General features: G+C 36.3%; 1 protein-coding gene across 1 annotated transcript in view; it reads left to right on the top strand.

The window, feature by feature from the left end:
• The window catches only part of LOC121358534 (WD repeat containing planar cell polarity effector), a 146,851-nt gene that overhangs the window by 47,335 nt on the left and 84,544 nt on the right, over window positions 1-14,972 (top strand). Inside the window, exons 4-8 of the mRNA XM_041476774.1 lie at window positions 389-433; window positions 1,749-1,799; window positions 4,226-4,296; window positions 4,547-4,606; window positions 12,785-12,899. Of these exons, the coding sequence (XP_041332708.1) occupies window positions 389-433; window positions 1,749-1,799; window positions 4,226-4,296; window positions 4,547-4,606; window positions 12,785-12,899 (342 nt within the window). The remainder of the gene's footprint in view (window positions 1-388; window positions 434-1,748; window positions 1,800-4,225; window positions 4,297-4,546; window positions 4,607-12,784; window positions 12,900-14,972) is intronic.

The raw sequence follows: 14,972 nt of genomic DNA on the forward strand, positions 1-14,972 counted from the left end.
CAGAAAACATTTTTAAGTTATTCCAAGACACACTTTTCACCATGAGCCTTACCTTTCCTTGTGAAAGAACACAAAATATGCTAATTAGGAAGGTGGTAAAAATACTTTTGCATGTGTGCAGCTGGAAGGAAATCAAAGTGTATATAAGGGAAATTACAGCTCCAAATAAATGGAAGGGCTTGTCACATCCTTCTTCACGCCTTCTCTGCTGGTTCTTGAAAGTCCCAATGGTGTTCAGGCTATATACTGTGCTTGTATTTTAACACCAAACACTGCTTTAGCAGGCAAAAATTGAGGTGCTGAACCTTGCTTTCTAAGTTGTGTTTTGTTTCTAGTAATTAATTCTGTTTCTAGTAATAACTTAATGTATTTACATTTAATTGTACAGATGAAGACATTGGGATCCACCAGTACTGTGACAAGAAACAACCAGGTAAAATATAAATAGCTATAACTGAAACTGAACAAAACTTCAGGATGTTCAGTGTTTGACACCAACTGCTTGCTTTTAAAACTGCAGCTTCAAATTTCTTGCTAGTATATACCTCTGTATTTCTATGGAGTAAGGAAATACAGAAAGAATTTCTGTCTCCAAACTTATATAGGAATATCAAAAAACTTTTTAAACCACAGAAGGGAAAAAAAAAAAAGGAAAAAATTTCACATAAAACCAACTATTATGTAACTAAAAAACCTCTGTGGGATTTTACACTCTGAATTCTTACAGGGTTTAAGATATTTTGCGTTGTGTGGAGCCCAGGGCACAGCCAGGTGATCTTCGGGATCCCAGCAGAGGGCATCTCTGCCTGCCCTCTGGAATGGCCACTCTGGGGGCAGCCATCCCTTTCCTTGATCTGATTAATCCTGCTGATCCTACAAGTTTCCCCACGGGCTGTGGGGCTGGAGTTCCCCCCGTTCCGCCCATCCCGGCGCTGTTTCACTGGGGCTGACGGACCCACGGAGCCGGCTCATTGCCGGCCGGGGGCTATGTACAAATCACCAACGGGACAGGACTGTAGGAACGGGCCTTGAGCCGTTTTCTTTTCCAGCATCAGTCTCATTACATGGTTATGACAATGGGAAGATGCCAGCAGCTCACATCTTAGGCAGCAGACCAAGAACTTAATGTTACTACTTACTTTATAAGTTTTTTGACCAATCACACAAAGGAAAAACATATTGACAGTAGTTCCATCCAATCACTATAAGCACACATACCTTCGGTTAAAAAAACACTTGCTTATTTTGAATACAATACCTGTTTGTAAGCCTTAAAACACAATGCACAGATCTCCATTATTAAGCTTAGAACTTCCTAATATCTCGCTAGGTATACTTTTCTGCAGCTTAGGGAGTTATTCTAGACAAGCATTAATACACAGACCATTGTTCAATTTGTCCTTACTTTTCTACTTTTTACATAATTCTTCTGCTGACTTATGGCTGCTGCTTAGCTCTAATCACTGTTCTGCTGTCTCTGAGGCCTGCCTTTTGCAGCTTTCCCAAAACCCTCTGATTTTATGGATTCCCACACCGGCTCACCTGGCTGCTGCCTGTGCGGCCGTGCCAGCCTTCCTTTCACTACCAGGTTAAGATATCTGCCGTCCAGGCTGAAAGCACTGGGGCTGCCTTGATTGGTTTGGAAATTTCTGTGTTTTATCCAACTGTGCTGGTCTTCTTGCTAAATATTAATATTTGCTGACAGCAGTTGTAAGGATTAATTCATCTTTTCATCCTCTTTCCTTTAGCATCACAGATGAAGTACAGTTACTTAGAAGAGAAGCAAAAGCTAGCAGAATGTAAGGATATTTTCTGAGTTTCTTCTTACAGTAAGATCAAATGGCAAATTTGGATTGATTATGCCCCTGGAAGAGCATTAAAATAACCTCAGATTGCTTCCAATGTAACTTTCTGCACATGTCATCTAAGACTGATGATCACAAAACAATTGAAAATTTATAATTTTTCCTTCCTGGTATATTTGCAATCTGTATTTTTTTTTTCCCCTGTCACTAGGCATGGCAGTGTGTATTGCTTTTCCAGTCCATTGTCAAAAGGAATCACAAAAATAATCCAGATTCTTCCTTACGAAATTTACTTAGCAGATGAGCAATAAACATTTTCCCAGTCATCTCTGACCTTGCAACACCAACTGGCTTAAAACTGGAAATTGTAACTAAAATACTTTCAGCCAAATAGACTAATAATAATAAGTAATAATAATTCCAGACTAATAATCAGCTGCCTTCATAGGATGGTTTTAGCTTTGAAACATTTACACTATCCCTGCATTACCTGCTTAAAAGCAATTTCAGTTAATGCTATCACACAGCAGTACTGTGACAGTTAAAGACGTTTATATTAGCACAACTTTTCTTTAGCTCAAGTTTTACAACTCCTGCATTGCTCAGAGCATTCATTAATGTTCAGACATTATTACATGACAACTCTGAAAAATCTAATTGATTTTTTAGACAACTTCACAAAGCCATGTCTACGCTGTTAGCTTATCCAAATGAAAATTCCCATGGAATTGTGCATGCATATGAAGGCAGAATGTGTTCTGGAAGGATTAGTTCTTCCCATCACTGCAAGGTGTGTTTGGAGCAGGCTGAAGCCCCGCTGGGGATGGGTGTGAAGGTGCAGCCATGTGGCAAATCCACACCGCTGCAGAGGATGCTGTGTCAGGCGGGGCCAGCGCGGCTCTGGGAAGGTGGGGAGGTGAGGGAGGGCTCTAGGCAGGGAGGAGCCTCACAGGTTTGCATCACTTGGGCTCAGTGTAGTGGTATCCCACAGGGCTGCATGTGTGAACGGAGGAGCAGGCCCAGATAACCCTTGTCACCAGCAGCCCCAGTGGTGCCTTTTACACGTGTGACAGGAAAGAGGAACTCAAGCTGCTGCACCTTGTGCCTGGGAATGTAGGGGTGCCCCTGGCATAGAGCCTGCACAGCACATTTTGCACTGGGAAACTTTATTCACAGCTGTTGATTTGTACAGATAGTTTGGTATCTGTACAGGCAATTTCCCATTTTGCATATGTGGATAAATATTCCAGTATTTATGAAAGCAGCCATTGAAAATGTGATCTTACATGCCTAATTAATATTATCATAACAGTTCCACCAACGCTGGCTTCAGTCCAATGAAACACAAAGAGAAGTTGTATGCTGGTGTCCTCTTTTGTTGATGTATGAAATCCTTCATTTTTTCACTGTATAGCACTTCTATTGTAAGCTGTTTTTTGCAGGGAGGTTTAAGCACAACTGCTAAGTCATTCAGTCTGGAAATTGGCGTACAAACTGACAGCTTGGAGCTCAAAACTTTTCATCAGGTTTCCTTTAAATAGGAATAGATTATAAACAATGTGTTCTAGTTTCTCATGGTTTTATTGTACACTTATGAGCAGAAAACTGCTCACTTTTAAATGAAGAAATTTCACAAGTTATTAGAGCCTGATTCTCAGCCATGAAACAAGCCAATTATTGGCAACTCCAGAGGAAGCTTTGCCTCCTGGTTTCTAGAATTAATGTATTAGGTCAGGATTTTCACAATAGTGTGCTGAACACTAATAAATTTGTTAAAGGACTTCAGCAGTCATGCAGCTTTTTCTTTGCTTGACTTGGCAGATTCTTCAGACCAAATTTGCAAGAACATCCTGTAAATAACTAGACTCTGTAAGTTATGGCATTCACATTTGCCTGTTGTTAATATTTCTATATATGCATATATTCATGCATATGTATTTTGCAGACAAGTTAGTGCCTGCTTTTTGAAATTAGGCAATGAAAGGTTAGTTCAGAAGAATAGAATCTACTTAGGATGCTTGAAACTTGAAACTGAGTTAATATACTGAACAGCAGATACTTTTTCACTGCAAGTGCCTAGCAGCTGGGTAAGCTTTGCACACAATTGCCATGGGGAAATCATGGTCATTGTGGATAGAGCATGCCAACTGTTCCTATGATTGAGCCTTCCAAAAACAGATCCTTTGACAATAGAAACCATGGCCGTTTCCTTCCAGCTGTAGGTAAGTTTTACATGTAATGCAACTCCTAGAAACCTTGGATTTGTGTTTACACAAAAAAGGAAGTTCAACTCATAGAACTTTTAAAAATGACACATGTAAATGTGTGTTTGCACACACACACTTTATATGTATACAGTCACTTACATATACACATTTCTCTACAATCTTTATTTTTTCCCCCTCACTTTTATTTGACAGCTCGAGATTATCCTTGGATCCTGAAAACCAAGCGAGCGGACAAACTGCGAGATGCACTCAAGGAGGTAGAGGTATGGTTCAGAAAGGTTCAAGCACAGCAACATCTCATCTGGTTTTCAAACCTCTTTCAACAGCTTTAATTTTCATAAAGATCCAACTCTCCCAGTGATGATAAATGTGCTTTTGTCTGGTGGGCTCTTCTGAAACAGCTGCATCTTTGTGTGGCACTTTTCATCTGTAAACTGGAAAATCAGAAGTCTGTTAACTGATAGTGACAATGTGTGCTGCCAACTCCACTCTCTGCTTTCTGTTGTCCTTTAGGACTTGATGCAGTACAGTCCATGTGTGCTGAGCAAATGGAAGAACAAACATACCTGTCAGGTACAGTGTCATCAAAAGGTCTTGCAGTGTTCACTTGGTGGTGCTGAACAGCCATTCAGTGATGGGAGCAGTAGTGTTAAAATGTTAACACTGAAGATCACTGGAGTTTTTTTACTATATGGGCCCTTGTTAAGTAAATTTGGTTTATTTAAATTTCTACCCTGAAAAGCATCCTTCAAATAAAAAGCCTGGGGTTTATCAACACAAAGAAATTACATTAAAAGGCCCTGATTCTGTGAGATGATGATGGTGATGATTACTATTATTATTGTTAATTATTGTTGTTATTACTATTATTGTTTGGGGAAACTGAAAACATCCTGTACCTTAAAATAGCAAGCTGAGGGAACAGTTATGTATTAAAATATATAGATAGGTCTGGAATCTGTGTTATATTATTTTTATGTCTTAATGATCTATTTGCCTGTCACAAATCTTTTTGCTTTATGCTTGTGTAATATGGAAGGAAAGTTATAACTCCAAACCAACAAGGTCATTAATCAAGCTATGGGATAAAAGAGATTGTGACATGTGGCACACAAACAGTTATGTCTCTGGCTATATGATTTCCACATTTTGTGTACAAGAAACCCTTTTTCACATGCTCACTAAGAACAGCAGGGCAGGGAGGAGAGCTGAACATGAAGTGCTCCCCAATCATGTGCTTCTTCTGAAAAACATATGTAGTGAATTTTATATGTTTATACAACCTTCATGAGGAAATGCATCATATTTGAAACTGCTTTGGCATGGGGAATACTTGTCAATATTACTGTTTCAAAAAAGGAACTTTGTCTTCTAACCTTTATGCTTTTCAGACTCATAATTTTTTCTTCTTATTCAAGTAGTTCCAAATGTGTGTCAGCAGAATGATTGTTAAATATCCAAACACTGTGCAGCTAAAATTCCAGAAATGCCTTTGAGAATAGCAAAATTTTTAAATGCTTGACATGCCAAATGGTATGTAGTCTTTTCATATCAATAATAAAAATATGATTGTCTAAGTTATATTTGCCTATCAGATCTTACTGCTAGTAAGTGTATATCATTCACATACAAATTACATAGTATACATCTGTGAATGTTAATCTTCTAGAGCTGATTTAAATATTAATTGCTAATTTGGGGGAATCATTTTTTCCTGTTATTATTGTTCTGATTAGGAAAGGAATTTGGTTAAGAAACACCGAGTCAATTAGCTGTGAGCACATTCATTTGCATCCCAGTTTGCTGTCTCTTCATTTGCTTTCCTTGTCCATTCTCCCTTTACCATTTTCCTTCCCCTCCCATTCATCAGCACCCACCTGCAGTGTGTACAGTGCATACTTTGGAAAAGTAAACTTCTTGCCAGGATGTGTTGTCCTGCCTACACAATATAACACCTCTGGCTGACTATCAGTTCTGTATAAAACTATTCTTTGTTTTTTGACTTCACATCCTCTAAGTTGTTTCGGGCTTGCATCAACATGAATGAGACAAATGCAATTTAACTTATTTCTTCTATGAGATGGGAAATAAAAGAGATGGGTGTTTTCATCTTAGTGTATTAGGTATTGAACCATGTAATGGGGTAGTTTAATAAATTGAGTATTTGGGATGTTTTTTCAGATGGCTTCTAAGGCCAGAGTATAAGTGATGGTACAGGTTATAACATAACCAGAGTGAAAGTTATAGATAAAAATCATAGTAATTTCTCTGTCCTTAAATTCTGCTTTTGGTTTCTCAATCACAAAACAAAATGGTTTTGTTTAATAGTGACTGATTATTGAAATCTCCAGCAAGGGTTAGAGTGTTTTGCCAAAACAATTGTGTTATTCCACTTTCTGTCTTCCTGAAAATAAAAGACCTCCAACAAAAGAAAATAAAATAGAGAAAAATTAATCATTTGGAAGAATCTAGAACAGAAAAGCTGTCTTCTATCAATTTTGATGTCAGATGGTTTTTTTTTCTGCTGCTCATTTGTCTTTGAGCATTTGGCAGCAATAATTGAACTCTCCCTCTTTGATGCAAATGTTCTGAAGCTTCTGGAGAATATGTTGTGTATTTATTTTTTAATTCTAAGTAGAATACTAATTAACTGTTTCAGCAGAGTGTGCTTACCATGCAATGGTGTCATCTGTGGCATAACACTGCTGTATTCACAGCCTTTTTTGGATGAATACCAGAGCTAGTGGGAAGAGTCCACATTTGCATTTACTTTGGAGAGTTAAAGCAGTGTGTCAGACAAACAGCATGAAGAACATGTAGGAAATTACCTTGATTTTCATAATTTCAATATTTGGGGCTAAATTTGAGCATATGGTTTTAATTATAGTATTTGTTTTTCCTTTGTTTTTAGTAGCAATGCAAGGTCAAATAAACTTTATAGAAATTAAAATATTTAATTCAACAGCCACATTTCCCCATTTTAATTAAATGTTATTTATATTTGAATCGGCCATACCTGTAGCTGAACCAGAAGCAGTTCCCTTTGTATTGTAATAACAATGTGCCATCCAGAAACTCAGTGGCTGCTGTACCTTGAGCAAGACAAATGGAATGAAAACTGAAAGGTGATGTAATGAAAACAAAACTATACTTTGAAAGAGTAGTGTGATTTCTCTCAGGTTTTGTGCAAAACAATCATAGGGCTGCTGCCAGTGTGCCTTCTGTAGCCTAAATATACAATATACCACTATTCCTAATCCCTCAATCTTCCTCCAGCACTTCCATATTAGAAGTGGCCCATAGGCAAAAATTGGGGTCTGTAATTTTAAATATGCATCTGCTAAAAATAAGCATGCAGTCATGGTAACTGTTCATGTGCAAATGGCCAATTAGGTTTCATGCATATGCCCCAATGAGAAATCCAATTGTTTTGCCTGCAGATTATCTTGTCCATTGCATGAGTGTGTTTCTCAAAGTTGGCTTTTCTATATGAGTTTGCCGAGAAGACCTTAATGCTGGCCTGTGTTTCTACCTTTGTTAGTATTTAATTTTATGTATCAAAATTTATCCTATTACTTTTGGGGTTTTTTTGGTTTTGTTTGTTGTTGTTGTTTTGGTTTTTTGGTGGTTTTTTTTTTGGTGTGCAATCAGTGCAATAGAAGTTTCATATTTACTTCCTTGTCCATTGCCAAAAAAACCCCAATGACCTTTATTTTTGCAGTCCTAAGTATACATTCCACCACTTCTTAGAGCTTCTGAAATAGATGATGTGCCAGTTCACGGAAACATAACCTAGACAGTACAGGGATTTTTATCAAGGAGCTTGCTCTCATATTTAAAAGAGCTTAGTTGAGTCCTAAAGGACTGAGGTCTTCTCTTTAGCTGTGTTCCAATAGGATGTGAACCCACACCATTTCTGTATGGTACTTCTGATCCCCAACTTTGATGACCTGTGTTGAGTTGCTGAAATAATCCTGTAATCTTCAGTTAGCTGATGTCAAAGGAAAATAAATAGACCATAAAAGAAGGATGACAGGAAAAAGACAAGAAGTCTTTACAATAAGATGCCACTGTGCTCCTCAGCTTTCCCTGCCAAGGAGTAATAACCTAAGGAATTAATTTTATCAGTATTGTTGAGTTTACTCAGCTCAGATCTGGCTGCTTCTTGTCTTTGTCTCCTTCTCTAATTCTTTGGAATGCTTTTAAGTTTTGCCACAAAATCATGAAATCTTCCTATGAAATGATGCCATTGCTTAAGGTTTGGTGTTACAATATAAAGCAATAAAAATAAATGAGATCTAGCTGAAACATTTGATTTCCAAATTTTTTTTAGTTTTACATTTGCATTATGATGTTGAATTAAGCACATGCCAACATTGTTATACAGTTTATTGTATAAAAGCCAAGCACTAGCTATGAATCATATCTGTTACCTACTAATGAAAAAGATTTATGTATACTTTGCTAAATTGTTTTGATTTCATTTAGTTGTATTTGTATTGCAATTTACATATGTGTATAAATAGTTTTTCTGTTGCCATCGTCGACATACTTGGAACTGGATTCTGAACTGAGCTCCACAGCAATATTTTCTTGCTTGTTCTGTCAGCTACAATGCCCATTAGCAAACTGATTTAGCAAGGCACATGGTGACGTAGCACATTTGATATCAAAACCAAGACATTCTGTCTAGAATACATGAGAAGCCAGCACCCATCCCCAATTACTAAGAGGAACACTGCCCTCATATTAAATTCTTTTGGTTGCTTTTGATCACAACCATTAATGTGTTGTGTGGTTTTAGATATTTGGAGCTAGAAGTACAAATGCATTGATTATTGTGAAACAGTAACGTGTAACAACAATAACTTCATCTGTAATAAGGCATGCAACGCAGTAATTATGGTGGGGTGGCTAAGAAAGCAATCTGGAATGAAGAGGTGGGGAAAAACCCTGGGAACCTGCTTGAACAAGAAGTGCTTTGCAATTCTCTTCTTCTTTTGCATATTCCTTTGTCAGTTGGGCTCTCTAAGGGAAAACAGTTTGCAGCAATATTTTTTACAGGCATATTTTCTTTCTCTTCCAATTTTAATCAGATAGAAGCAAATCCTGGCTTTTCTCCACAGGTATCTTTTTAGGTAGAAGAACTGATAAGCAGCTGAGCTGCATGAATGAGAAGTCAAGAGCTCAGGCTTCTGAGGATAAAGGGATCTGCTTAAGTAGATGCTTAAGTTGTACTAAAGTCCATAAGTCATGAACTTGTGCTTAAGTCTTTTGCTTAATAAAAACTATCTCAAATACATATTAGAGCACTTTGCTATTGGAGAAGGGAAATGCTAAGTCTTCCCTTGAGTATCCTCTGCTGGTTATGCCTTTCTTGCTCAGTGGAGAGCAATTTTTGGCATATAAAATACATAATCCTTTCTATCAAAGTCTTCACATTCAATTCCTCCATAACAGAGAAATTAAGTGGCCCTTCCTTCCCGTATGGAGAATAACTAGGTGCCCAAACATTTTACTCAGACTACATTTAAGTACAAAGTCTCTGCTTTATTCTTCCAATAGGTATGAAGTCATGCTTTCATATTTTGTTTAAGAACACCTTGTGACTGTTTAAGCTCTGGAGATAGCTCTTCTGATTTTATTTTTCCCATCACAGTGCTTCAATCTGAAAAATTTATGATGTGTTTTATCATTGTGAATTTCTTTCCCTAATTTAATATCTGTTAGATGGAATGATGTGGTGCCTTGTGTAAATAATGCCTCTTACATTGGCTTTTATTCCTTAGCATTTATGGGCTGTTCCCTTTGGAGATGGATCACTGTGTATCCCTGTTCAAGCCAAGTTTGCAGTCTTCCCTATTTGCTTTATATTCATTCATGCTTCTGACTGGACTGCTCCCATCTACCAAAATATGAGCTTAACTGGGCAAGCTTAGTTGTGACAGCACCTAAATCTTATTATCATAGAACAGTCTTTGCACAGACTACACAGAATGTAGCAAATTGAAATTGTGGTTTCAATTTGAGGACATAAATATTTTCTCTTTTATGGAATATTTTTGATGAAAGATAGCATAGAATCGTAGAATCATTTAGAGTTGAGAAGACCCTTAAGAGTGAGTCCAGCTGTTAACCTAATGCTCCAAAGCTCATCACTAAAACTTGCCCTTAAGTTCTACATCTACACATCTTTAATACCTCCACGGGTGGTGACTCTATCACTGCCCTGTTTTCTTTAAGTGCCTGCTTGTACTTCGTGGTAAACTCTAAGAACTAATTTTTAAAAAACCTCAGTTCTAATTAAAAGCATTTTTAAAGGGAGATGGATGAAATACTAACCTTGCATGGCAATATAGTGTGTAAAGTCTCTGATTAACCTTTTAAATTTAAACTCTAAAATTTCCTAGAAGAATGAATTTAAACCTATGGACCAACCACACTAAGTTATTATAACAACAATTTGTTAAAATACAATTTAAGATTTCCCAAATATCTCAGATTTCTGAGGAGAGTAATGAGAAAGAATGTTTTGCTGTAAAATGAAAGAAGGAAGGGAGCACAATGAGAGAAACAATAGAAGTAATGGAAATGATACTACATTTACCTACTATCTGTAATTCTGTCATGCAATAGTGATAGCACAGAGATCTGTACAGTACTGAAAATCCATAACATCGGTTTAACTTTGGTTTTTAACTAGTTTCATAGATGTAAAGCAAAGCACACCCATTAGCACAACATTTTATATTTATTTAAATGTCTTGTCATGAGACACTGGAGATGTTTTCATTTATTTCTATTCTAGCTCTGTAACAGGTGTGATTTATGCCTTTACCAGAAAATTAATACATAGGCATAAAGTGAATTTGCACACCGACTGCACCATCCCTCTTGTTGGCACATAACACTGTAAGATTGGGGGTGTTTCACTTCACTCTATCAGGCTGATATCCATTCAGTTATTCAGAACTGAGCTTTCTAGAGTATTTATGTAATTTTGCTTCATTGTTGCTTACATCACAGTGTGGTAGCTCCTGGGTTTCAACCCTCAGTTTTTCCAGCAGGTTTTTTGGACAGTTATGGACTACAGCCAACTGTAGTCAAACCTTGCTGGACTTCATGTTACCAAGTTGGAAATAAATTGTGATTTTATCTAATCTAACTTCAATGTAAGGACAAATTGAAGTTTTGAAAGATTGTAATAAAAGCTGCATGAGTGTAAGCGTGTCTAACATTTTTACTGGGACAAAACCTTAAAGGACATCTGTCATGATAAGGAATATTGAAATATTGACTATATATATCTATCAAATGAATGTATGATTAGACTTTGGCAGGATGGGAGTTGATCCTTTGTTCTTATAAATTCATTTCACATCCAAGGGTTTTATTTGTTTCTACTTCACACATTACTGGAATTTGTTTGTTAAACATGTTGGTTAAAGGTGCTAGGGCAGGAAAACAATTTGTTTAAATACAACTTGTTCTGTTCTTTGGAGAGCACAGAGGTGTAGTAATATAGCAAAATATGTATAAAGGAGAATTTCCATAACTAATTATTGAGAGCAGAGCACTGCATAAGGGACATGCCCAATTTCTGTCCCCCATACTTTTTATTTATTATACAATCCAGTGGATTTCACTGCAAGAAAATTCTAAAGATTATATCATGTTTGTCTCACAGCTCCAGCACAGAACAAACAGGGAATTTTTTTCTGCCAAATTCTCCTACAAGAACAAGTGTTTCTTCAGTAGTTAAGTTTTCTAAAAGCACAGGGATTTCTTTAAAAATCTACTGTTAGGTAGAAGTAAGAGCTGGAGTTCCAGATTCCTGGCCTTTGGTGGACCCTCTAGACTTGTCTGCAGAGGTCTTTCCACAGAGAATTCCTTTTATGGGCTCTATTTTCTGAATTCCTGTACTGTAGTAGTTGCATTCAGAAAATGACTAATGGTTTAATTATGCAAAAAGAAATGTTTTTCATAACTCCTCCCACTGTGTAGTCTCTCTCTCATAGAAAATATTGCATAAGAAGGAGCTGATAAATACTGTGACTTAGTCTTCGAGATTATATGTATCATTTAATTTAAATTAATTAGGCATGAATATTCAATTAACTCTGAAATAACCCTGTCCAATAGCTTAAATTCTTTCTTTCTAAGAGAGACATTTAAAACATTATGTTAGCCAGTGAATGGATTTATTGGGAGCTCACAGCTATCTCTGTGGTAGGGCGCAATTATTTATTTAAACAATATATGAATGATCAGAAATAACAAGAACAGAAAAAAGGTGCTGGTTTTAATTTGTGATGATAACATAGAATTATATTAAACCCTACTTTATATTTTTTTACATGCAGGCTATGCAGTTTATACTGAAAATATCAGGTCTATGGATGATAGAGTGATCAGTGTAATTCATTTGCTTTTTCAAAACAGATTTTTCTTCTTTGTTTTTAACAGAAAAATTCAATATATTTTATGTAACATTTGGGGATTTAACCACTTCTTCAAGTGTTCAGCAGTTGTAGCTCTTGTACCCTTATAATTCAGTGTTGTGTTACATCTCTCTCTTTCATTGAAAAAGCTTTCAAAGCCATTATAAGACATCTTCACATCAATGATAATTCATTTTTGTAATTTTGAAAATTAGATTACTACGTAATGGACGGCTGCTAATATGTACCTTGGAAGGTTTCACTTTATTCATGATTTTTGATGTCTTGTTTTCTCACTCTTTGGATTCAGCTCCTCTTTCACTCAGGTATTTTGGTGTCCCTAAGCCTTTCTGGGCCACAGCTGGAGAAGGTGGTGATTGACAGGACCCTGGTGGGGAAGCTCATCTCCGACACCATCAGTGATGGTAATTACACCCATGTGCAAATCAATTGCCTGCATTAACAATAGAGTAGAGAAACAGTATGTCAACAGGTAGACTAATTATTGCCACTGGGGACTTGCAAACACAACAAGTAATTGCATGTAATGCTATAGTTACAACCCTCAGGACTAAGAGCACTTTAAGAATAATATTTAACATCAAAGTTTTCAGGCTTGTCAAATGCTGCATGGGTTTCTAAAACCCCATTTCTTACACACTGTAATCACTGTGAACATGCCATTTGAACGTGTCATGTTTATTTCGTAAGCGGGAGAATGGGACAGAACCAAACATTAGCCAATTGAATAATTGCATGGGATAGTTATTATTAAAGTTGTTATTAAAAAAGGCTGGATAACATTAGTTATGTGGAGGTGTTCTGATTTAGTTTCTTGATACCCAGAATCTCCCTGTTGTTATTAACTAGTGACTGCTAAAATTAAGTTTTCATTTAATGCAGAAGGAAACTTACAAAAGTGTCTCTGTTTTCCACAGCTTTATGATATGACTCATAACATTGAGAAATCTACTGGTATCTTGGCTTCTGCAGAAGCAAGAGTATGAAATTTTGGTGTAAGCCATGTTACATGTGCACTACCTTCCAAATTTTTTAAGAGTAAACCCACATTACATCCTTCTAGTAAGAATATGCACTTAGTTCAGGTTTGATCTTTAATGATTTAATTTTGTCTCTACCCAGGCATCTATTGAATGTTGGCCTAGGTTTTAAGAAACTCCAATACTGTGTCTCACTGATCTTGTCTTATCAATGTATAGTAGTTTAGTCTTGAAAATTAATATTGATATAACTATGTTTGTAGAATCTTTACTTATTAAAAAAATTTAACCCAGACCTCATTTTTTATGAACTAATTACACAGAGAGAATAGAACATATTTATTATCTTGTCTTCCTTTTTTCACTCTCCACCTTAATTACTGGACTTCTAATTCCATCTGTGATTTTTTGCACTCTGCTTCTGGGGGGAGGATTTCCTACTTTCAGATGACAAAAAGTAGGAAAGCATAGAATCTAAGGTTATTCCTAAATTAAAGTAGTTTGTGGAAATTATTTTGAATACTTCATCTTTAAAAAAACAATAAAAAATAACATATGTTGGTCATGCCTTACTTTGGCTTAATATGTCATAGAAATATTTGTTCAGAAAATACTGCTAACTAAATGAGCTTACAACTAAAACAACAATAAAGCAAGAAATATGTTTTGCTCCTTTTGGACAACTGTATTTATTATATAAATAACACTATATAGTGTTTTGTCCCTGTTTTCACATATGCAGGATGTCCTTAAACCTCCATGTTTGCTAACAGACAAGTCTGTAGGTGAAATAAAACTGCCTCTGTTCAGTAAAAGCAAGCCACTCAATAACTTTCATTGCAATACAGTTTTTATTTTCAGGAACAATAAAAGAAGATGCTTTTGTTACCCACACAAATAGCACTCAAAATACAAATTTTTACACTGAACCATCATTGCAGAGAAACATGAGATAATGTTGTCCTAGAGGAAATTAATTTTAATTCAAAGAAACAGCACATCTTTCCAAATCTGGCTTCAAGTTAGGGTTGTGATTATAAAGCTGGCCAAGCTATATTTAGCACAAGAAGCTTGTATAAAAACAATAGTTCTTACTTCAGCAATTGTGTATATGTAGAAATGGATAAGGGTTACAACCTGCCAGAATTATTTATGAAATTTTGTAATTCTCATTTGGAGTAGCATGTCTTCTTAACATTTGGAATAAAGGTCAGATTGTGTGCACAAAATACAGAATTACTACTGTTTTTATAATCCTCCTGCATCTAAGAAAGTGCTCCTGATTCTTATTATTTATAGGCAAAATTTCATCAGCATCTGAAGTGTGCTGCAGCTCATCTTTAATGCAAACTGTGTATGTGAGGACATCAAAATATTTTAACGGTGTGCATGCGTATTGAGGATACCATATTCAGTGGTTTTCAATTTTCATGTATTTGCAGGATCTCAGTTATACCTTCTGAATCACCTTATCAGATGCTTTATCACCTTTTTTTT

Source organism: Pyrgilauda ruficollis, unplaced genomic scaffold (assembly GCF_017590135.1).
Source record: "Pyrgilauda ruficollis isolate IOZ18807 unplaced genomic scaffold, ASM1759013v1 scaffold4, whole genome shotgun sequence".
NCBI classification, from domain to species: Eukaryota; Metazoa; Chordata; class Aves; order Passeriformes; family Passeridae; genus Pyrgilauda; species Pyrgilauda ruficollis.